At 37.2% G+C, this 23,503-nt stretch overlaps 1 protein-coding gene across 13 annotated transcripts in view; it reads right to left on the bottom strand.

The window, feature by feature from the left end:
- The window catches only part of LOC126272639 (protein madd-4), a 1,706,630-nt gene that overhangs the window by 16,970 nt on the left and 1,666,157 nt on the right, over window positions 1-23,503 (bottom strand). For 7 of the 13 annotated variants that reach the window (XM_049975622.1, XM_049975626.1, XM_049975621.1 and 4 more), the window contains one exon: window positions 15,768-15,913. In XM_049975622.1, coding sequence (XP_049831579.1) covers window positions 15,768-15,913 — 146 coding nt within the window. Of the gene's footprint in view, window positions 1-13,239; window positions 13,388-15,767; window positions 15,914-23,503 lie in introns of all 13 variants that reach the window. The other 6 variants (XM_049975618.1, XM_049975619.1, XM_049975616.1 and 3 more) reach the window with 1 other exon arrangement.

Raw genomic sequence — 23,503 nt, 5'->3', positions numbered from 1 at the left:
AGCTAGATCAGAAATGTAAGAACTATGGATGAAGATTAGCATCTCCAAAATGAAAGTAATGTCAGTGGGAAAGAAATATAAACGGATTGAGTGCCAAATAGGAGGAACAAAGTTAGAACAGGTGGACAGTTTCAAGTACTTAGGATGCATATTCTCACAGGATGGCAACATAGTGAAAGAACTGGAAGCGAGGTGCAGCAAAGCTAATGCAGTGAGCACTCAGCTATGATCTACTCTCTTCTGCAAGAAGGAAGTCAGTACCAAGACTAAGTTATCTGTGCATTGTTCAATCTTTCGACCAACTTTGTTGTATGGGAGCGAAAGCTGGGAGGATTCAGGTTACCTTATCAACAAGGTTGAGGTTACGGATATGAAAGTAGCTAGGATGATTGCAGGTACTAGTAGATGGGAACAATGGCAGGAGGGTGTCCACAATGAGGAAATCAAAGAAAAACTGGGAATGAACTCTATAGATGTAGTAGTCAGGATGAACAGGCTTAGATGGTGGGGTCATGTTACACGCATGGGAGAAGCAAGGCTACCCAAGAGACTCATGGGTTCAGCAGCAGAGGGTAGGAGGAGTCGGGGCAGACCAAGGAGAAGGTACCTGGATTCGGTTAAGAAAGATTTTGAAGTAATAGGTTTAACATCAGAAGAGGCACCAATGTTAGCACTGAATAGGGGATCATGGAGGAATTTTATAAGGGGGCTATGCTCCAGACTGAACGCTGAAAGGCATAATCAGTCTTAAATGATGATGATGATTATTAATAAAATGGCGAATGAGATAGGATGCATGAAATCTTCCTTATGTTTTGATTCATTTGCTAGGCATTCTATTTTAGGGGGTTTCTTTTTACTCACAGTTCCTTTCATATGTATGTATAAGTGGTGAATGATCTGTGTGATACTTTATCCGTTCTTCAAATATTACAAATGTGAACCCATTCTGAAGTTCTAAACCTATTATCCACTCCCTCTCCTAATTATTCATTCTTAGTCCATGTGAGCAAATGTTTCTTACCATCCTTGCCGGTCTAGGATATTATTCTAAAGACTGGATGTTCTGCTATGGACATAGTGTTCTTAGATAATCACAGCTCACTGTCAAACTCACATTTATCTTCTGTAACAGTGCATCTACTATGACTTATTGCAATCTGCAAAATCCTTCTAGTTACTTACTTTCATAAATTCATTACTATGAAAATAAATACATACTACAGTCACAGTTATGGCACTAATATAAGTTGTTGCTGTACAGCACTGGTGGGGCACACTTCACAATTAGCCCTAAATGGTATTTTAATTTTTATAAGAGAACAAAAAGATTATTTTATTTTGTTCTAGGCATATGTAAAATGTCCTTTAATCATATTTCTCCAAAATGTTTTCTCAGTTCTGGAATCCTTCCGATGAGGCTTTTAGCTGATAATAGCCATCATTTTCCATTAATTTGAGCATGTGATTGATTAATTCTTTCCAGTCTTCTATATTGTCATGCAATAACTGTTTTAACTTCTCCAGATGCTGAAAATTGTACACATTATTTTCAGCATAGGGACTAGTACTGATAACACCAATGGGGTTTCATCTCAGTTTTAATGTAGCTGGTTATCAGTATCCACTAGAATTCATACTGGTCAGAGATAAAGTGCTGATCTTACTTTATATATGTATGTGGAGTACATTTGCTTGGTGCGCACCAAAGGGTCATATAATTCTACTACACACTGTGCTAAAAATTTTACAGCAGGTATGGAATTGATGTTAAGAGATTCTCTCTCTCTCTCTCTCTCTCTCTCTCTCTCTCTCTCTCTCTCTCTCTCTCTCTCTCTCTCACACACACACACACACACACACACACACACATGCATGCAAGCACACACACACAGGTAAAGGAGAGGCACGAGGTAGGGAGGAGGAGGGATAGCAGGGTAGGGTAGGATGCTGCAGTACTGCCTATGGTAGTGTGCAGGGACGTTGTGGGGACAGGAAGATGGACTGCTAGAGGCAATATCAGATTGCTGTAGAGGTTTAGTCTATCCATTCATTTTCACATCATCCAACTCTTCTCCATTTTTATACAATTTTATGAACACAGCCTAAAGAAAAGCAAGTTCTCATTATCATAACTGTTTTCCACCTGGCCTGCTTTAGAAAACATATCATCAATAATAACAAAAGTGAATTTATAATTTCATCCTTCATTTTTAGAAAAGTTAAAGAGCACAAAATCTAGCTTCTATATGTACTGCAGAATGACTGGCGCACACAGTCCGCTGTAGTGCCACAACACCCACATCAGATCCGGCACCTGTTTACTGTAATCTACATGTATACCCTCCAAATTGCTGTGGAGTGTTGTACCACATATTAGGCCTCCTCCTCGATCCATTAGTGCATAGAGTATGAGATAATTGATTGCTTAAATGTATCTGTGCACTCTGTAATAGACTAAACTTGTCTTCAGGGTACCTATAGGGGCAATGTGTAGAGGTCTGTGATATATTCCTAGATTCCTCACTTAATACGGTTTCTTGAAACTTTGGAAGTAGGCTTTTGCAAGATAGTTAGCATTATATGAATATGCTAACTGACGTTTCCCAGCATCCCTATGACTCTTTACCAAGGGTCAAATAAACCTCTGAATATTGCTTCCAATATAGTGTTCATAACAGAACATTTAAATGTTGCTAGGATAACCAGATAAAAGTGATTACAATTTATAAGGCACCTCTCTATTACGATCTACATGTACATCTACAGCAGCTCTTTGGTTTCATTTTCAGTTTCATCCAAGATGCCATACATAATTTCTGTTTTCAAACCAATACATATATGTTATCAGACAGATGAAGTTGCAAGCACAGAACACAATTTACGGATACCCAGTCTTTCAAGACACAAACCTTTCATATTAGTAAAAACATAAATCTAAAAGAAAGAAGAAAATACTAAGAAAGATATATTGTAGATCATAAGAAATAAGTTTTCTTTCCAGTTACTTACAAGTTAACACTGAATAGTTTGGCACACTGTGGTAATGGCCATATTTATAATCAAAAATGTTACCATTTTTAGCAAAAACTATATTAGCAGCACGATAGTGCCATGCAGTAAAGGGAAAATGCATTAACATGTAAAAATATAATTATTAAGAAAGCATACCAGAATATACCTTCATACTAAATGGAATTAAAGATCACTCTGCAACGGTTCTAAATGTAACAAAACTCAGAGACTTTTAAGGTCTATCAAAATATTAAGAACTGAAATACGCTTTTTTAGAAGTGGAGAAAAAAACTTTATAGCTAAAAGAAATGGTGAATAATACAGGTGTTACACATTTTAAATAATGAAAGTGTAACACCCTGGATTAAATTTGGTGTTATTTGATTTTGAAATAAAATACAGAACACTATCCTTCTTGTGGCAGTACTAGAAAATGCCGTGCACTACTTCCTACATAGTACTGCTTTGTGCACTGGGAGATGAGGCATCATTGCAGCAATACCCATAATACTGAACAGTAAATAAGTATGAATAAGAAAAACCATGGCAGTTGTAACATCTCAGGAGGTCCATTCATAAATACCATTCTAAAAATTATCAGTTCTTAGTGATAAATTAACCATATTTTGATTTACTCTGCGAAATTATGATTACATGAAAACTAGAGTGGATCCTACCACAGTAAATCTTAGAGAAGTGACTTGCACCGTATGAGGTATTTGTCTACAAGTAGACACACAATACAAGCACCTGATTATCTCCTAACAATGTTATCAAAAATTAGTAACTAATTGAAGCTACAAGAAGTCTAGTGAGGGCTTTACATTCTAAGACTGATAGTTAGCATTCACGTGCGCTCCTGTTGCACCAGCCACGATTTCATGGCTGACCAACAACATAGTAAAATTGTTGGAAAACAAAATACCAGTGAACTGGAAAGAATGATAACATTCTCCTCATGCAAAACAGACAAATAAAAATAAAACAAAATTGCCAAGACAGCTTCATACATTTTCATGCCATAAATTGTGCACCATACTAGATTTCTTTAGTAACCAGTGCTGAGAGGTGTATAATCATGCACAAACACTTAGGTACACAACATAAACAATAAATACTGACAATTGTGCAGTCAATTACAGGTAACAGGGCCAGCACTGATTTCAAATGACAAATTACTTTATGTTATAATTGTTTTAAAATTATTTTTCTCAGTAAAATTTGTATATTAATATTATTAAAAACACAAAGAGAAAGAAGGAAGGACAATACTTACCATCAGGAGGCACACCTCCCTGCAGTTTTGATAGAAACACTTACAACACAACACTTTTAACCTCTGGAACAGTAGGTTTCTTCTTTCATTTAAAACGTTTTGCTGTTATCAGTAATTCATTCATTGTATCAAATGCACAGTTGTTGTTCTGTTTTAAATCAAGATTTTTTCCACTGATTTTTGTTAGTGATACAAAGGGTGTCTCAGCTAACAAAGAGAAAAAATTAAAAAAAGGATAAAAGAAGAATTTTTTATCTAGTAGTTGTATGTTGTATCTCCCTGAGTGCTGTTTTATTTTACTCTCACTTCTTTAAAAATTTTCTTTATAGGTTCAATCTCATGAAGGGCTTATCTGATTATACAAATATCCTTGATACTTCAACTTACTTTTCCAAACCAATGTTTACCAATTTTAGTAATCGCCTATTCAGCGTCTAGGTCTCTCAGACTAGATTGCAAACATGCACATTATAGAAGTATTTAGTTCACTTTCAAATGTACTGAAATTTTAAATACAGAAATTATACAAGATAACTCAAGAGAATAATCCAGTATTCTGAGAGGTGACAGAAACAGCCACTTGAGCAACAAATATTTTATTCTGAGTGGTGTCCATGTACATTGTTCTAATATATATGCAAAATACAGTTTCTCACATTTTGTTTATTTATGTTTAAGTGGGTTAGTCTAACAATTAGAGGCCATACTATTTTATCACTAAGGAATGCAGTATACTTCTACCAGCATGGAGTGCCTCCACCATGTACCATAAAGGTGAGACAGCATCTCAAAATGTTTTCCCTATCCAGTGGATTAGTTATGGTATTACCATTGCCTAACAAACCTCCACACCAGACAACATTATATTTTTGGTTATGGTGTTGAATGGAGACAGAAGCACACAGAGAAATGTTAGCTATATGAGATGACCTGCTAGATCACATGATGGACAGTGTTGACCATTTTAAGGGAGTGAACACCGACCTCTTGAGTGTTGGTAGTAAACGTTTTGAAATTGATGGTTAACATTTGTCAGTTTACTTCTACTGCCAGAGGTGTATGATGGCTGTAAAAAAATACGTGACTTTTCAAATTGCATGTGCAACATACATTTGATTATTGATCTTTTTTTCTGTTACATTGGTACACATGTCCTGAACATTATGTTCACAGTTTCAAGTGTATGGCATACTTTGTTTGTTTTGATAAATAGAAAGGTTAGACATGTTTTAGTGTGCTCGGCAATTTTCGATTATTATAAAAAATGGGGCAAAGAATTTGCATCAAATTTTGTGTGAAAAATGGAGTCAAGTACTTTAAAACACTTTAAATGGTGACAGTGGCAACGGTGAGCCCGCTCTAACTAAAAAAAAAGTTTACAAGTGGTACAATCTCTTCCAAGATGGCCCAGAGGATGCCAATGACTAACCTTGCTCTGGATGCCACAGCACATCAACATCAGCATCAGCATCAGCATCAACATCAGCTGTGAAGAAAATTGTTTACGAAAATTGTCAAATTACTGTAAGAGAAGTTTCTGAGGATGTTGGCCTCTCAGTTGCATCATGTCATGCAATATTTTTGCATATTTTGCGGCTGAGACGTGTGTCAGCAAAGTTTGTTCCAAACTTCTCAATTTTGAACAGAGGAACCATTGCATTAGCATCGCTCAGGAGCTCTTCAATGATGTCAAAGATGATCCTGATTTGCTCATAAGGGTCATAACTGGTGACGAAACATGGGTTTACAGTTATGACATCGAAACCAAAGCCCAATCATCCCAAAGGAAGCATCCTGGAGAGCCAAGATCAAAAAAAGCATGCCAAGTTCAATCAAATGTCAAAGTTTTGATCACTGTTTTTTTCAGTTACTGTGATGTAGTGCATCATGAATTTTTGCCTCAAGGTCATATGGCCAATAAGGAGTATTACCTTGACATTATGTGCCATTTCTGTGAAGCAACGCGCAAAAAACATATGGAATTGTGGAAAAACAATTCATGGCTTTTGCATCATGACAATGCTCCTGCTAGTTCATTGTTGCCTGAGAGAGATTTTTTGACCAAAAACATGGCAATCATGCCTCAGCCACCATATTCACCTGCTGCAATTCTTTCCTGTTCCCAAAATTGAAGAGACCTATGAAAGGATGAAGATTTGAGGAAATATAAACTGAATCGTTGGAAGTACTCAAGGCTGTACCAAAAAGGGCTTATGAGAAGTGCTTTGAGGATTGGAAGAAGCATTGTATCTGAGTGGGATTACTTTGAAGGGGACAACCTGAATATTGATGAATAAATAAATATTTTTTTATAAAAATATAAAGTCACCTTACTTTTTGAACACACCTTGTATAGCAAACGTCTGCAAATGTGTTATCAGCCATTGTAAATGGGCACACTGGCAAGTAAATAATAGAGCACATGTGATATCTGATCCTGAAAGCCTTGTCAAGTGAAATACAACATTCAAAGACAGTGTTCCGACAAAACGGTTAGTCTGAGAGACAGAAGCGTAATGCATTCAGGCCGAGGCAAGTTAAATCTAGGTAGCAGAATGATGATACGAAGACATCCACCACTTTGGCCTTTTTGGCATATTTTGGTGCCATGTCATCCCGAATCAGAACATCAGCATCATGCACGCCTACGTCAATTGGAAAAGTCACCAATTGTGGAACACCGTCTAAATACAGGACATTGCATGATTTATGAACAGACGCAAGTTTTATCTCCAGAATCATTTTTCTGGGATTGTGTCATTAAGGAAGCAGTACATATCTGTACAGCTGATAATCTCAACAGCAGGGATGTGAGATTTCAACTGAGCACAGCCTGGAACCCTGCATTGGTTGCTGTTAAATCACAATGTGAAAATCAAGATTCTTTGATAACAAACCTGTCATAACATTGGTCTAGTACTGTCATTGGTGAGTAATATTTGTCCACACTGTTGGCAAATGCAGCGTACAGTACATGCGTGGGAGAGCTGCTCTGCGATTTTCGGCAGAGAGAGTTTGAATATGGCACAGTTTATCTGCAAATCATTGTGCATGCGCAATTTCCATGTCTGTGCATTCTTTGCGCACGTGTTCTAGAAATGAGGCATCAACGTGCAGATACCGTCAGTCATACCTAGTCACCATCAAAGTTAAACTACCTGAAGATGTCGGACAGTTGCTCTGAGGAAATATTGTGGAATTTGCACAGCGTGATCCAGCAGCAAACTATTTATAACATTTCCACCAGGAAAGCTTGAAGAGTTACAAGTAAATAATAATCTGTCACATAAAGAATAACTAAAATTAAAAAATAAACAATGAAATAAAACCATTTAATAAATATGTATATATTAACAAGTATTTATTTTTTCAATTACTTGAAGTAAAGGGTATAACATTATCAACTTGTTTCTTCAATCAATAATTTCAGTTATATACCAGCTGTGCACCTTTCCTTTTTGGAAACCAAACATTACGTATTAGTTAACAAATTTACCACTAATGCATACTACATGCAAATATTGTTTAAAGATACACACACTATATACAGAATTTTAAATTTTGTTAGTACCTTGTTTCTCATTGTTGATTTTTTGTTATTCTGTCCTACTGTGATTCATTTCACTATATACCCTGAGTGCCAACCTCGCTTTTTCAGGCCTTGTAAATTTGACTTAAGTATTTTGATTCACATTAAACAATGTTTGTAAATATTTGTATAATGTTTTCTGTGATATTTCAGTTACCCATTTACAATTCTTGGTTTTCTCTATCAGATGTCGTGACTCCTGGATTCCAAACTTTCAAATATTCGATGTCTGTACATATGCTGCTGCCAGGAAAAATTTCTCCTATTTTTCTTTTTGTTGTAATTATATTTTGAGTTACTATATACATCTCTCTTCACAATTTAACAAGCTACAAAAATTGCATATAATGCAGTAGTGAACAATATACAGGGTGAGGCAGCTAAGTCATAAAACCTCTTGTATCTCCCCAACTGTAATAGATACAAAGATGCCATTTGTACAGTGAATTGCAGGGACAGGGGCTACTTGAATACATCACATTTCATGTTTGTGCTATTTTTTATTACAGAGATATGAGGCCATCTTTGTTTTTTTTTTTTAAAAAAGGAACCCTATGTTAAATTTTAGCGTAACATGATGGGCTTAAAAAGACGGTTTCAAATACGTGTATATCATAATATTTAGGCAAATAGTTTTTGAGACACAGATACATTTCCATATAATATTCATCCTTCAAAGTGGCTTTGTCCAACGTGACCTTTCCTGTTGACCACTAAGTAACTTAACAGGGAATGCATTGTTTTCCTGCTTCTCGATAATGCCTGAAGATGATGCATGAGGTAGCTGGAGAAATGTGCTTCTGGAGTAATGAAACATCACATTTACATCACAGTTTCTTGGAGCAGACATGTATAACAATGACAAAAAGTTAGATATGCTTCTAGTGTATGGCAAAAGCAGAAGAAATGCTGTTTAGAGCAATAAAGCGATATGGTGAGCTGTATCCTGGTCATGAGCATCCTACACGCCAGCTTTTTGCATGTATTTGCAAGAAACTACTTGAATCAGAATCATGGAATGCCATACAGAGGACAAGGCAGAAAACTGCAACTGGCGAGGTACATGAAGAGGGAGCATAACGACCCTACTGTTTCATTGCATCATATCGCCTCGGAATGTGATATAAGTCAGAGAAGTGTTCTACGCATATTGCATCGGCATGGATTTCTCCTGTTTCACCTCTTATTACATCAAGCACTCTCTGGTGTGGATTTTGAACGGCACCAGGAATTTTGTCAGTTTGCTCTGCAGTGCCTACAAGATGATCCAACGTTTCCTCAATGGGTGCTTTTTACTGATGAAGCGACTTTCACCAACTATGGTAATGTGAATTTGCATAATATGCATTACTGGTCAGTAGAGAACCCTCAATGACTTTTACAGGTACAGCATCAGCAACCGTGGAGTGTTAACGTGTGGTGCAGCCTCGTCAGAAATGTCACTGTGGGGCTGTACGTCATTCCGGGTATACTAAATGCCAATAACTATGCACAGTTCCTGCGAAATATTCTGCCCATTTTGCTGGAAGAGGTGCCACTAACTATGTGTCAGTGCATGTGCTTCCAACATTATGTGCCTACAGAGCTGTTAAATGAAAAAGTTCCCAGATTGATGGAGAGGGCAATGTACTGAAGTGATGTGGCCAGCCCGGCCTCCTGAACTGACCCCTCTCGATTTTTTTCTGTGTGAAGCAATCAATCATAAAGTGTATGCTCAAATACCAACTATGCCAAATGATATGAAGGAACGTATCATTGAAGTGTGTGCTGATATCTCACATGACACCCTCACAGCCGTTCACAAATCATTCGAACGGCGACTACAAATATGCATTGCAGCAGTAAAGTTTTGTATCATGGACAGTATGTATTTTCTCTTCGTGTGTATTTGCTTCGTATTGTGATCAATAGTAAATATTTTCAGATAAAAAACAAATACATACAAAATGATTCTGACCAACAAGAGCCTCCTCATTTACACTTGCATTTCTGTTACTTAAAATGTATTAACATCTTGTAGTATTTTAATACTGTATGTTGTCTGCTATTTTAGGATCACAATTGTCAAATAACTGAATAATATTTGCGTGACATCATCAGTTAATTTTTGCGCAAAATATCACAGTATGTATTACTATTGTCGAGTAAATAGGCATGTTTGTGTAAGGAAGGACTAGCAACGTTTACCATGTACTGTACACAACAGGAAAGGTCACATTGGACAATGCCGCTTCGCAGGACGAACATAATATGAGAACATATCTGTGTCTCAAAAACTATTCACCTAAATATTATGATATACACATATTTCAAACTGTCTTTTTAAGCACATCATGTTATGCTAAAATTTAACAGAAGGTTCCATTTTAAAAAAACAAAGATGGCCTCACATCACTGTAGTAAAAAATAGCACCAACATATCACAATAAAAAGTGTAATGCTTACACCATGTTACATTCTACACATCAGTGTGAGGAGAAAGCAATGTGGTGGCATTCCTATTGACACATTTTAACTGAAACACTTTATTAAACATATTTTATTACTACTGGTTGACATTAAACATATATTTAATGTTTACAATTTACAACTTTTTCTTGGCATTCTTTGGAGCACACACCTTCATGAGTTTTACTTTCCTTGAAGGTAGGGGACTGCGAAGTATCAACATTGCCACCTTGCATTTCCTCTCTGAAAATCAATTTTCCACCATCAACATTTATGCACTTTTCAAAACTTGTATGATGCTCTTCATTACTTCTAAAATTGTACTAATTCTTGATACTACATATTCATAGTTTCCTTCCTATACTGACATGATTTTATTTTCTTGGAGTAGCTTACTATGACAGTTTTCTTCATGGAATATCAAACTTGCTAAAATTTCTTATCATTCTAACAAATCATTATATGATTCATAAAGTTTTATTGATACTATCATGAAAGGGAACATTTTGTGAGTTAGAATGAGCCATGTATGTATTGACACAGAGAAGGAGCCACCATATATTAATTCTCATGCAATTTTCAAACCATAACCCACACCTGAATGTTCCTACTTCTGCAGTGGTTCTCAATGTATAATCATCCCCATGCACCCAACTCACTACCACTTGCTCCAACCCCCATTACTCATAAACAGCAAAGTCAGGGCATCTTGCGAAACTGTCCATGTTGTTTATCAACTAACATATCTGCACAGTGTTCCACATAGCAAGGACCACAACTGAACTGGTGGAGCATGTTAGTCTTGGAGGTACCCAGTATCTGAACGTGCTCTACAACATGACTCAAGATGCCTGTGTGCCGCTACACTACATGGATTATTTGGATCCTCCCACTCCATAATGACTTTCCTTAACATCAGAAACTGAACTCCAAGTTATCCTCACACTTGGACACCTTCCTGAGCTTAAAATCCATCAACTTCTCTTTTTTTATTATTATTATATTTTTAATTTTTATTATGTGTCTTAAACTTTTTTTAGTGCTTTTTAGTTTTCATCTTCACTTCATTACACCCACCCCCTCCTCCACTCTCTTATGATTTTCTCCATTCCTTTTCCTCCTAGTTCTTTAATTTCTTTTCCTTTTTATCTCACACTATTCTCACTGAGTCTGAACAGAAGTTGACACAGTATTAATCAATCTACTATCTTTGATCTCTCTCTCTCTCTCTCTCTCTCTCTCTCTCTCTCTCTCTCTCTCTCTCTCTCTGTTGTTGAAGATTCCCCTTTACATTTATTCTCCTCATCCTCACAACAGGCAGGTTCAGCTCATCCTGAGGTTTGAGTGATATGCACTGCCCTTCTAAACTTTCCCAAACTATCTGAGTCAAGTTACTTTCATTCTTGCAAATCAAACTCAGGGTCAAGCTTCCTTCTTCCATTTTATTGAATATCTATCCTTTGATACATGATCTTTCTTCACCCTTTCCATTTTCATTGACATAAACGCTTAGGAACTTTCAGATATTTTTTTCCTTTCCTCAGATCACATATTTTATCCAGACTCAGTCCATTGGTCAGTAACTGCCTTGTGTTGATAATAGCAGCTTCTGCAATGAAAATATTCAATCTAAATTCTCTGACGCTACAGGCCTTTTTTGCAAAATCAAACTCTCTAAACATTCAAAAGGAAGAAAAATGATTAAGATTTAAAATTACATTGATAGTTTGTTCAAGTTAAAGATGGGAGCACAAGCTCAGACTGTAGAAGGATGGGGAAATAAATTACCTGTGGTTTTTTTTTCTCAGCTGAACCATCCTAGCTTTTGACTAAAGCAAGTTACGTAAACCAAAGACTATCTGAAACGGTATGGATGATGAGTTTTCTAATCTTGGTCCTACCATATGCAAGTCTTGTGTCAAAATTTGCAGATGCCCAACTTTCCACTAAGATTTGATGTGAGCTGTCAATGCTTTACATTCTTATGACACTTTACTAAGTCTATGTGAGCCTTAGTATCATGTTCTTTCCTCCTTTCCCTCGATTGTATGTGTTGTATTCAAAGTTTTTTTCCCCCCAACAGCAGCAGTAGATCATCTGTAAAAATTAGTTACGAAGACTATCATTCCATGTGCAAAACTTACCATTCTTTCTAAAACTTATCATGCTAAATATTCTTCACGGGTATAACACAGTGTGTGTGACATACAGATACTGGTCCAATCACACACCTGTTCCAATCTCCACTCTTCCTCATTATCCAGATTGAGTTTAAGGATGTATCTTCTGTCCATCCAGTAAATCTCTTTGATAAGGGTCATCAAATTTTTCCATTTGACACATCAAATGTTTTTACAGGCAGCTAGGAATTTTCTGAAGATGAACCTTCCAATTTTACTTATGTATTTGTTTCCACTCCCTTTTCTACTCCTAAACTGGTCTTCTCCCAATGCTGTTTTACTTTCTAGTTGTCTCCTAAGCACATAAGACACAACTGTTTCTTTGTCATCTCTGTGGTTGCAACATTTCCTGGCATTGCACTTCTTCTTTAGGGAACAAACCAGATTGACTATAAATTTCAGGCATTGTCAAGCAATGTGCATCTGTTGACAATTCAGTCATCTTTCTGAGTCCATTTCTTAAATAGACCTATAGCTGCCACCTCCAGTTCCACTCCATACTCTTTAAGCTTTGATTCATGTCACTTATAGGTCATACTCAATTCTACAAAAGCAAAAAAAAAAATTATAGATATGTACTTTGAATGCAGTTTCTATCATAACTTATAAACATTTCTATAAAAGTATGTAAGAACTGGATTTACTAAGTTACTAGTACCAGTCCAGCTAAACAGCATTATGGCTATATTAGGCAACTGTCCATTGGAATTTAAATGAATATAAATACTTACTTTGAGTACAAGGTGGTCCTTTGCACATCTTCATGACAGAAGGGCGTGGCTGGCCACGACAGGCATTGCCTGCAGGCTTCTTTGTCCCATACCAGACACATTGGAGTATACGATACTTGATACCCTGCATCTCACAGGTTGCCGTGCACTGTTCCCACATTAACAAAAATACAAGAATGCATGCAGCAAAGCAAAAGCATCAGCAATGAATGTTAACAAGCAAAAATAAAAAATATTTTTGAAATGATTGTATTTTTAATTTATGTTACATAAAACAGAAACATAACTGAGAATTCCAGGATTAGCTCTAAATACTTGAGTCAACAATCTAATTTCAAATCACAACACAGAGATACTTAAATTTATATTATTTTACATTTGTAAATACAAATATAAGGGTGTTACAATAAAATGTTTGTGATCTTCATTACAAACCTTCTAGTTAGTTCAGAAGTTAATGACACTATCTCTTTTGTATAGTACAGTTCATAATACACGTAGTTTTTATATGCTGATAAGACCAAAGGTTACATGCCTCTTAACAGATATCTCACATGCAATAAAGACTGTGTTAAGGGTATTTTGGGACATTTTAATCATCTATATAAATTCATACTTATAACACTTTTTTGTTAAATATGATAAAAGTATTTGCTCTAGTAAATTCATGTTGTGTTCCATTTCCTGGGAAAGAGCCCTCTGTCCCTTCTCCCCACAAAGGAAATTTGAAAAGCAAAAGGGAGTGATAGTGATGCTTTAACCTTCAGTTACTTTCATTGGTATAAAATGAATTTTCAAACCAAATATTTTCTACTGGCATCTAATATCATTTCCACATTCTTGCAGAATACTGAAATGTAGTTTAAAACATAACAGCAAAAATATCATCAAACTAATTACACTAAAGGAACAAAATATTTTTGTTTATTTCTCTAGATTCTAGTACAAGTTTTATAAGTAATAATTAACATGTGAAATATGAATACATGTAATCAAGAGATGAGGGGCTATTCTGTGCTAGCAACAGACCTTCAATGTTCGTCCAACTGTTTTTATCGGTTCCAAAATATTGCTGTTGACTGGCTGAAAGACAATAAGGCATATGTCTACACTGAAAACACCAAATATCATCCTCCTGAGTATGCTGTGAAACATAAGGGCAGTGACCATACTGCCTTGTTCATTACTCAATTAAACAGAGTCCAGATCTCCTCCCCCTCCCAATAACAGTGCAACTGGACTTTAGTACAGGGGCTGACTCTCCAATGAGTATTTGGCAGGATTTTCCATTCACTTCCATACGTATCCCCTCCTCTTTTCAATTTGTAATTTTATCATCACTCTACTTGTCTTATTTTATCTTATCCATCCTATACTTTGATCCCACTCAAATCTGTCTTTGGTTTCCTTTCTCTTCCTATTTCATTTACACTATCTAATTCCTTCAGAGTTCTGTTTTCTTCTTTGATGTGTTGAATACCAGCAGCTCGTTATTAGCTGTGTAATGTGAATTTTGTTTCCTAGTGTATTGTTCTTTTCATATTCTTTACTGCAGTTTCACCTTCTCTTGATGTAACATTAGGAACAATTTTTCCTTCCTTGTCGCATTCTATACTACTTCCTCCATTATTTTTTCGGTTTCTTATATTTACAACTAACCTCAGGTAGAATATTTCTAAATAAACTTGAAGCTACAGATTAATTCTGTTTTTAAATCTGTAAGAACTTTAATTCTGTTTTAGTAATACTTGTTTTCTAGCAGTGTGTAAATTATGCACTCTTGCTTTGCTGAACTATTGTGTGTTTGAAAAGCTCTGAACTTATTCTGTTGTTTTAACATATTTTAAATGTGGTTCTGTGCCACACATTATTTATCTGCAGAAGAGTGGTTGCCTTTCCTCATTTTTTGTTTAAATGAATTTTATCTATATTTTCATGTAATAATGGTGTTTGCCACATTTCAGAGAGAGATGAAAATGAGCAGAAGGTCCACAGCTCAACCTATGTGATCTAGAAAATGAGCTGAAAACAATTTCACATTTACCTAAAGTAAAATAATGCAACATGCAGATTGAATTGACATCTGCTGTTGAAACCAGTGCATTGTACATTGCATTATCTGGATGTACCATAGCACCCTAGAGCAACCCACATGTGAATATCCACAGATAAACATTAATGACATCTGTTGATGGTCACATGAATAAGCAGGTGCTCAATGAGTTTACTTGTTCAAATGCACATACTGTTGTTCACACTGAAGGCCCAGTACATATAGTTGCTACATAGGGTATAAATAAAATTAAGAGAGAGAAAGATAGAAAAAAATAGCAACCATGCATTTCAACAAACTGTCGTGCTATCACATGCACTTGCCACACATTACTGTGAGTGTGCTCTGATTAAAGTAATGAAAGAGAAGCATTTAAGTAAAACATTGCAGATAGTCTCTTAACACAAATTTACCATATTCATCTTTACTTATTTCAAGCAAAAATTATTGGAAAAGAAGGTTAGTATGGACTTACCTCAGACCATTCACCTACCCTCCAAGTTCCTTTACACTTTTCGTTGTGACATTCTCGTCGTTGAGTGGGTTTCTCAGCTTCACTGCAGAGACCTTCAACTTCTGTACCATTACTTAGTAAGCATGCTACCTCCCTGCGTTGCATCGCTATGGAAAACAAAATGTCATAAACATATTACAGTAACAAAGTAGCAATTTTAAAGACTTTTGTTTTCAGTATTTATGCCAGATACACTATCTTATTCATTGGACATATTCCGTATGCACAGTTTCTTTCGCTTTATATGTCTGAAAAAAAAAAAAAATTCCAGTCATTGACGTATAAATCAACTTAACCCTTTGCACTCCCTAAGGCAGACACAGGGCAGCTCCCCGTGCTCTTATTTAAATCGCCGCCACCTGGGCAGCAGTGCACAGCAGAGATTTGCGCAGATCAATTGGGGTATACATGAAAACAAAATGTGTTATTTCGTTCATATATTCACAGAAGCTTTTACAGTACAAAACTTTCCATTGTGTGGTATTTTTTGAAACGCTCTTCAGGGTGGAGAGCTGGGTTTCGTTAGCAAGTTTCGCAGTAGTACACAGTTTCACGCCTGCCACCTTTCTTTTTTCTGTCTGAGAACACTGCACGATCCTTATACTTGTTCCCAGGAAGCTTGTTGATAATGTGCAACTTTCCATTGAAGAATTCTTAATCATCAGAAGTTGAACGATGTCCTCGTTTCTGTCCTTGAGTTCTTTCTTCGGCAACTAATCCTCTTATAACACTTTTATGGAATGCTTTGTGAGACAGTATTGTCAAGTAGTTTTTCTCACAGTGGTTCTTGTATAGTAAATAGCTGTTTACAAGTCCTACCTCCAACAGCCAGAAGTATAGTTTTCGCCACCACTTAAGACTTTTCATTAGAAAACTGTAACTGGAAATAAAATGGTCAGATCGATCAACTCCACCCATCTTTGAAGTATAATCAATAATCACATTTGGTTTCTTTATTTCTTCCCTTTCCTTTCTGTTTCTCCTTTCTATAAGTGACAATGAGTTATTGGATTTTGTAGAAAGCATGAGAACTATTCGTTTATCTTGCCACCCCAGAACCATCATTTTGTTGTTGCGGAGGCATTTTATTTCGTGCTTCCTTAGACGCAGAGCTCCTTTCTTGATTGCAGCTGGAAGGTTTTTGCGATTGGCCTGAATCGTTGCTGTGAGATGCATGTTCCGTTTCAACAGCTCATCAGCTAATGCAACACTTGTATAAAACTGGTCAGTGTACAAATGATACCCTGATTGCCCTGTACCATTTCTGATATTAGCTAGCAGCTGAAGAACTATTCTCTCAGAAAAATTCAAGTATGGACAAATCAACGATTCAGTTGTTACAGCGCCAAAATAGGGTATCAAACTGCAGATATAACCATTTGATGAATCCGAAATTACATAAATTCTGAGTCCCCATTTTGTTGATTTTTGAGGATTGTACATCTTGAATAGTACATGACCCTTGAATGATACTGTAGATTCATCAGCAGCTAAATACTGATATGGTCGATAAATTTCGAGAAACGTGCCAGATAAGTAATTCAGTACATTTGTCACTTTACTCAGACGTGACTGAATCTGACTGTTGACATGTGTAGCACTCATTGGATTAGAAACATGAAGTGCCCAGAAAATTTGCATAAATCATCAGCGACTAAAACAGTCTGGAAAGAAGTTGGATGATTGTAACTATTCTCTTGAAAAAAAAAAAAAGTCCTGCAAGTGCTTACACTTTTGTAATGCCATATTCAGTAGCACACCATGGAAGCTTTTCATTTCTTCCATGGTAACATTTCTCCAGTCCCACCATGCAGAGTGTTGTGGAAGTGGTGTGACTTTATGTATTTTTGATGTAGCATACCTATACGTTTCATCTGCTATTTGTTGAAATAGGTTATCTGTAAAAATTAATTGAAGGAATCCAACAGGCGATGATGGAACAGAACTACATTCTGTTATAAAACCACACTTTGATTCGTCAAAAGGAAAAACTGTGAATTCAGTGTCAGTATCTCTCCTCATTCACCACGAATCCTCTGCTGAATCACTAGAAACATGCACATTGTCACTGTTTTCTTCGTCATTGTCACTCAAATTGTTTTGAAATGAATAACTATCACAATCAAAATCATTTTCACTCTTGTTTTCACTTAGAGATTGCTTTAAAAGATCTAAAATCTCTTCCTCAGAAAGGACTGTACGTGAAGAACTAGCCATTTAGAGCGCGTGGACTTGAACGTAATAATTACAAACTTTGACTTAACACAGCTGCTACTGTTTGACACTGAGTTAACACTAGTTCTCCTAAATGGCAGCACACTGCAGCAATAATGCCTAGAGCTTCGAAAAGTCATGTCGAATGAGCTCGACATTGGAGCGGAAAACAAATTTCGTGATGTTGAGTAGCACTCGACATTGGAGTGGAAAGGGTTAAACTCTGAAATGTTTAAAACTTCTGACAAAAAAAACTGTTCTGTGAAACTTTGACAGAACTGCTAGATGCATAACGTCCTGGCACAATATTTCAGGGCAGATTCTTCATATTTTCCTCATGCACACACTGGTGAAACTACACTGAACACCCAAATTTCATACCTGTGTGGTGCATGTGTGGAATACTTTTAAGTCAGCAAGTATGAGTTGCCTGAGCATATGCACCACTGCTGCAAGTCTGTGCATTTGTCCAAGTGCATCATTGGTTGCACTTCTGTGTTGCTCAGTTTTGTATTGTTGGTTGCAAGTTCCTAAAACAGGGTCTCACAAAAGAATGTTTCTGAACATCTCTATTGCTCATCCCTGCTCTTCTTCAAACTTACATTCCTGATTTCTCCATAGTAAATCAGTCAGGCATTAGGCAACTGTGAAATAATTTGAGATAAATTTCCTAAAGTATCCTCAGTGAGAAGCCAGGATGTAATATCAATATGGAAATGATTGATGGCTAATCACCAAATAGATGAGTCATTGGGTCATGCCATTGTTATTGTCCTTAAAATATACACTAGTCCTGCAGCAGATTTCAATGGTGGAAAGTTTTGAATGGTTTGACCCAAATAATAGACACCATTTTGAACCAACAGCCATTATGAATTAAGACACAAAGGAATTACAGATATTGGCTGTGAGTGAGCATTGATGGAAATCAATGGGGGAAGCTGAAATTTTGTGCCCGACCGGGGTTCAAACCTGTGTCTCCTGCTTACTAGGTGGACACAGTGGTCACTTCAACTGCATGGATTACCCTACCAGTCGGCCACTGTGGCCAATCGGTTCTAGGTGCTTCAGTCTGGAACTGCGCTGCTACTATGGTTGCAGGTTCGAATCCTGCCTCTGGCATGGATGTGTGTGATGTTCTTTGACGTCAGATGTTAAGTACCATAGTGCTTAGAGCCATTTGAACCATTTCAAACTACCCTAGCACATCTCCCATCAGATGAGAGGCATGCTAGGGTAATTCATGCAGATGCAATGACCACTCTGTCTGAATGACTAAGCGGTCAGGACATCTGCCTAATAAGCAGGAGACCCAGGTCCAAATCCTGATCCGGCACAAATTTTCAGCTTTCCCCATTGATTTCAATCAATGCATGTTCACACCAATGTCTATAATTCCTCTGTATCTTAATTCATAATGGCCACTGCAATGGCTGCTGGTCCAGATAGGCAGTAAGCAAAAGACCTAGGTTCGAAACCTGGTCAGGCATAAATTTTCAACTTTTCACATTGATTTCAACCAGTGCCTGACCACAGCCAATGTCTGTAATTCTTTTGTGTCTCTGTATGCACTGCATGAAATATCCAAGTAACTCTTCACATACTGGCATCTTGTAAAATCAATTTGGAGAGAGCAAAGAGTGCAGAGTGTAAAACACACAATCAAGTTGCAGTTTATGTAAGAGAGCTTCTGTATCTACATCTACATCTACATCCATACTCCGCAAGCCTCCTGGCGGTGTGTGGCGGAGGGTACCCTGAGTACCTCTATTGGTTCTCCTTTCTGTTCCAGTCTCGTATTGTTCATGGAAAGAAGGATTGTCGGTATGCTTCTGTGTGGGCTCTAATCTGTCTGACTTTATCCTCATGGTATCTTCATGAGATATACGTAGGAAGGAGCAATATACTGCTTGACTCTTCGGTGAAGGTATGTTCTCGAAACTTTAACAAAAGCCCGAACCGAGCTACTGAGCATCTCTCCTGCAGAGTCTTCCACTGGAGTTTATCTGCAATGGGTCTTTCACCATAATTTTGTTTACTGTTTGTATAGTTATAAACATGAGGCTCTCTGTTTTTTTTTTTTTTTTTTTTTTTTTACAAACTAGCTAGTACATTGGCTACTTGGTTCAAGCTATACCTGTACTTGTCAACAACTTCATCTCCTGGTAACTATCTTTTGCATTTCCTATATGCTGGCTGTTGTTCTTTCACTACACTTTTCATTCTGACATCTGTGGTCTTTGTCTTTACAGAAATGTAATAATTCACCAAACCTTCAATATATCCCGGAATTTTGTCACTAATAGTGCCTTCAGTAGCTAACTCTGGTTTGTCCGGATACATATGAGATGAGCTTCCACTTCTGACTTCCTTGTAGTCAATATGTCATTACTGTATTTATTACAACTTCAGCTTCATGACATAGACCATTCCAAACTATCAAGTCTAAATGAATAGTTTCTCCAGAAACAATATATACAGTTGTTCAAATTTTAACTGTATCAATCTCAACAAGACCTGTTTTTCCCCAGTGCTTGTCATGATCACATCTGTTCCCACAATCTTGGAGCATACATTGTGCCATAATCAGCATGTTGTTGTTGTTGTGGTCTTCAGTCCTGAGACTGGTTTGATGCAGCTCTCCATGCTACTCTATCCTGTGCAAGCTTCTTCATCTCCCAGTACCTACTGCAACCTACATCCTTCTGAATCTGCTTAGTGTATTCACCTCTTGGTCTCCCTCTACGATTTTTACCCTCAACACTGCCCTCCAATACTAAATTGGTGATCCCTTGATGCCTCAGAACATGTCCTACCAACTGATGCCTTCTTCTGGTCAAGTTGTGCCACAAACTTCTCTTCTCCCCAATCCGATTCAATACTTCCTCATTAGTTATGTGATCTACCCATCTAATCTTCAGCATTCTTCTGCAGCACCACATTTTGAAAGCTTCTATTCTCTTCTTGTCCAAACTATTTATCGTCCATGTTTTGCTTCCATACATGGCTACACTCCATTCAAATACTTTCAGAAATGACTTCCTGACACTTAAATCTATACTCGATGTTAATAAATTTCTCTTCTTCAGAAACGCTTTCCTTGCCATTGCCAGTCTACATTTTATATCCTCTCTACTTCGACCATCATCAGTTATTTTGCTCCCCAAACAGCAAAACTCCTTTACTACTTTAAGTGTCTCATTTCCTAATCTAATTCTCTCAGCATCACCCGACTTAATTCGACTAAATTCCATTATCCTCGTTTTGCTTTTGTTGATATTCATCTTATATCCTCCTTTCAAGACACTATCCATTCCATTCAACTGCTCTTCCAAGTCCTTTGCTGCCTCTGACAGAATTACGATGTCACCGGCGAACCTCAAAGTTTTTATTTCTTCTCCAATGATTTTAATACCTGCTCCGAATTTTTCTTTTGTTTTCTTCACTGCTTGCTCAATATACAGATTGAATAACATCGGGGAGAGACTACAACCCTCTCTCACTCCCTTCCAAACCACTGCCTCCCTTTCATGTCCCTCGACTCTAATAACTGCCATCTGGTTTCTGTACAAATTGTAAATAGCCATTCGCCCCCTGTATTTTACCCCTGCCACCTTCAGAATTTGAAAAAGAGTATTCCAGTCAACATTGTCAAAAGCCTTCTCTAAGTCTAAAAATGCTAGAAATGTAGGTTTGCCTTTTCTTAATCTTTCTTCTAAGGTAAGTCGTAAGGTCAGTATTGCCTCACATGTTCCAACATTTCTACAGAATCCAAACTGATCCTCCCCGAGGTCCGCATCTACCAGTTTTTCCATTCGTCTGTAAAGAATTCGCGTTAGTATTTTGCAGCTGTTACTTATTAAACTGATAGTTCGGTAATTTTCACATCTGTCAACGCCTGCTTTCTTTGGGATTGGAATTATTATATTCTTCTTGAAGTATGAGGGTATTTTGCCTATCTCATACATCTTGCTCACCAGATGGTAGAGTTTTGTCAGGACTGGCTCTCACAAGGCCGTCAGTAGTTCCAATGGAATGTTGTCTACTCCGAGGGCCTTGTTTTGACTCAGGTCCTTCAGTGCTCTGTCAAACTCTTCACGCAGTATCGCATCTCCCATTTCATCCTCATCTACATCCTCTTCCATTTCCATAATATTGTCCTCAAGTACATCACCCTTGTATAGACCCTCTATATACTCCTTCCACCTTTCTGCTTTCCCTTCTTTGCTTAGAACTGGGTTTCCATTTGAGCTCTTGATGTTCATATAAGTGGTTCTCTTATCTCCAAAGGTCTCTTTAATTTTCCTGTAGGCAGTATCTATCTTACCCCTAGTGAGATAAGCCTCTACATCCTACATTTGTCTTCTAGTCATCCCTGCTTAGCCATTTTGCACTTCCTGTCGATCTCATTTTTGAGACGTCTGTATTCCTTTTTGCCTGCTTCATTTACTGTGTTTTTATACTTTCTCCTTTCATCAATTAAATTCAATATTTCTTCTGTTCCCCAAGGATTTCTACTACCCCCCTTCTTTTTACCTACTTGATCCTCTGCTGCCTTCACTACTTCATCCCTCAAAGCTACCCATTCTTCTTCTACTGTATTTCTTTCCCCCATTCCTGTCAATTGCTCCCTTATGCTCTCCCTGAAACTCTGTACAACCTCTGGTTCTTTTAGTTTATCCAGGTCCCATCTTCTTAAATTCCCACCTGTTTGCAATTTCTTCAGTTTTAATCTACAGGTCATAACCAATAGATTATGGTCAGAGTCCACATCTGCCCCTGGAAATGTCTTACAATTTAAAACCTGGTTCCTAAATCTCTGTCTTACCATTATATAATCTATCTGAAACCTGTCAGTATCTCCAGACTTCTTCCATGTATACAGCCTTCTTTTATGGTTCTTGAACCAAGTGTTAGCTATGATTAAGTTGTGCTCTGTGCAAAATTCTACTAGGCGGCTTCCTCTTTCATTTCGTACCCCCAATCCATATTCACCTACTACGTTTCCTTCTCTCGCTTTTCCTACTACTGAATTCCAGTCACCCATGACAATTAAATTTTTGTCACCCTTCACTATCTGAATAATTTCTTTTATTTCATCATACATTTCTTCAATCTCTTCGTCATCTGCAGAGCTAGTTGGCATATAAACTTGTACTACTGTAGTAGGTGTGGGCTTCGTATCTATCTTGGCCACAATAATGCGTTCACTATGCTGTTTGTAGTAGCTTACCCGCATTCCTATTTTCCTATTCATTATTAAACCCACTCCTGCTTTACCCCTATTTGATTTTGTGTTAATAACCGTGTAGTCACCTGACCAGAAGTCTTGTACCTCCTGCCACCAAACTTCACTAATTCCCATTATATCTAACTTTACCCTATCCATTTCCCTTTTTAAATTTTCTAACCTACCTGCCCGATTAAGGGATCTGACATTCCAAGCTCCGATCCGTAGAACGCCAGTTTTCTTTCTCCTGATA

The sequence above is a fragment of the Schistocerca gregaria genome, chromosome 5 (genome assembly GCF_023897955.1).
Source record: "Schistocerca gregaria isolate iqSchGreg1 chromosome 5, iqSchGreg1.2, whole genome shotgun sequence".
Taxonomy (NCBI): domain Eukaryota; kingdom Metazoa; phylum Arthropoda; class Insecta; order Orthoptera; family Acrididae; genus Schistocerca; species Schistocerca gregaria.
The sequence above is the reverse complement of the archived record's forward strand: the minus strand, read 5'-3'. Positions and strand labels throughout refer to the sequence as shown.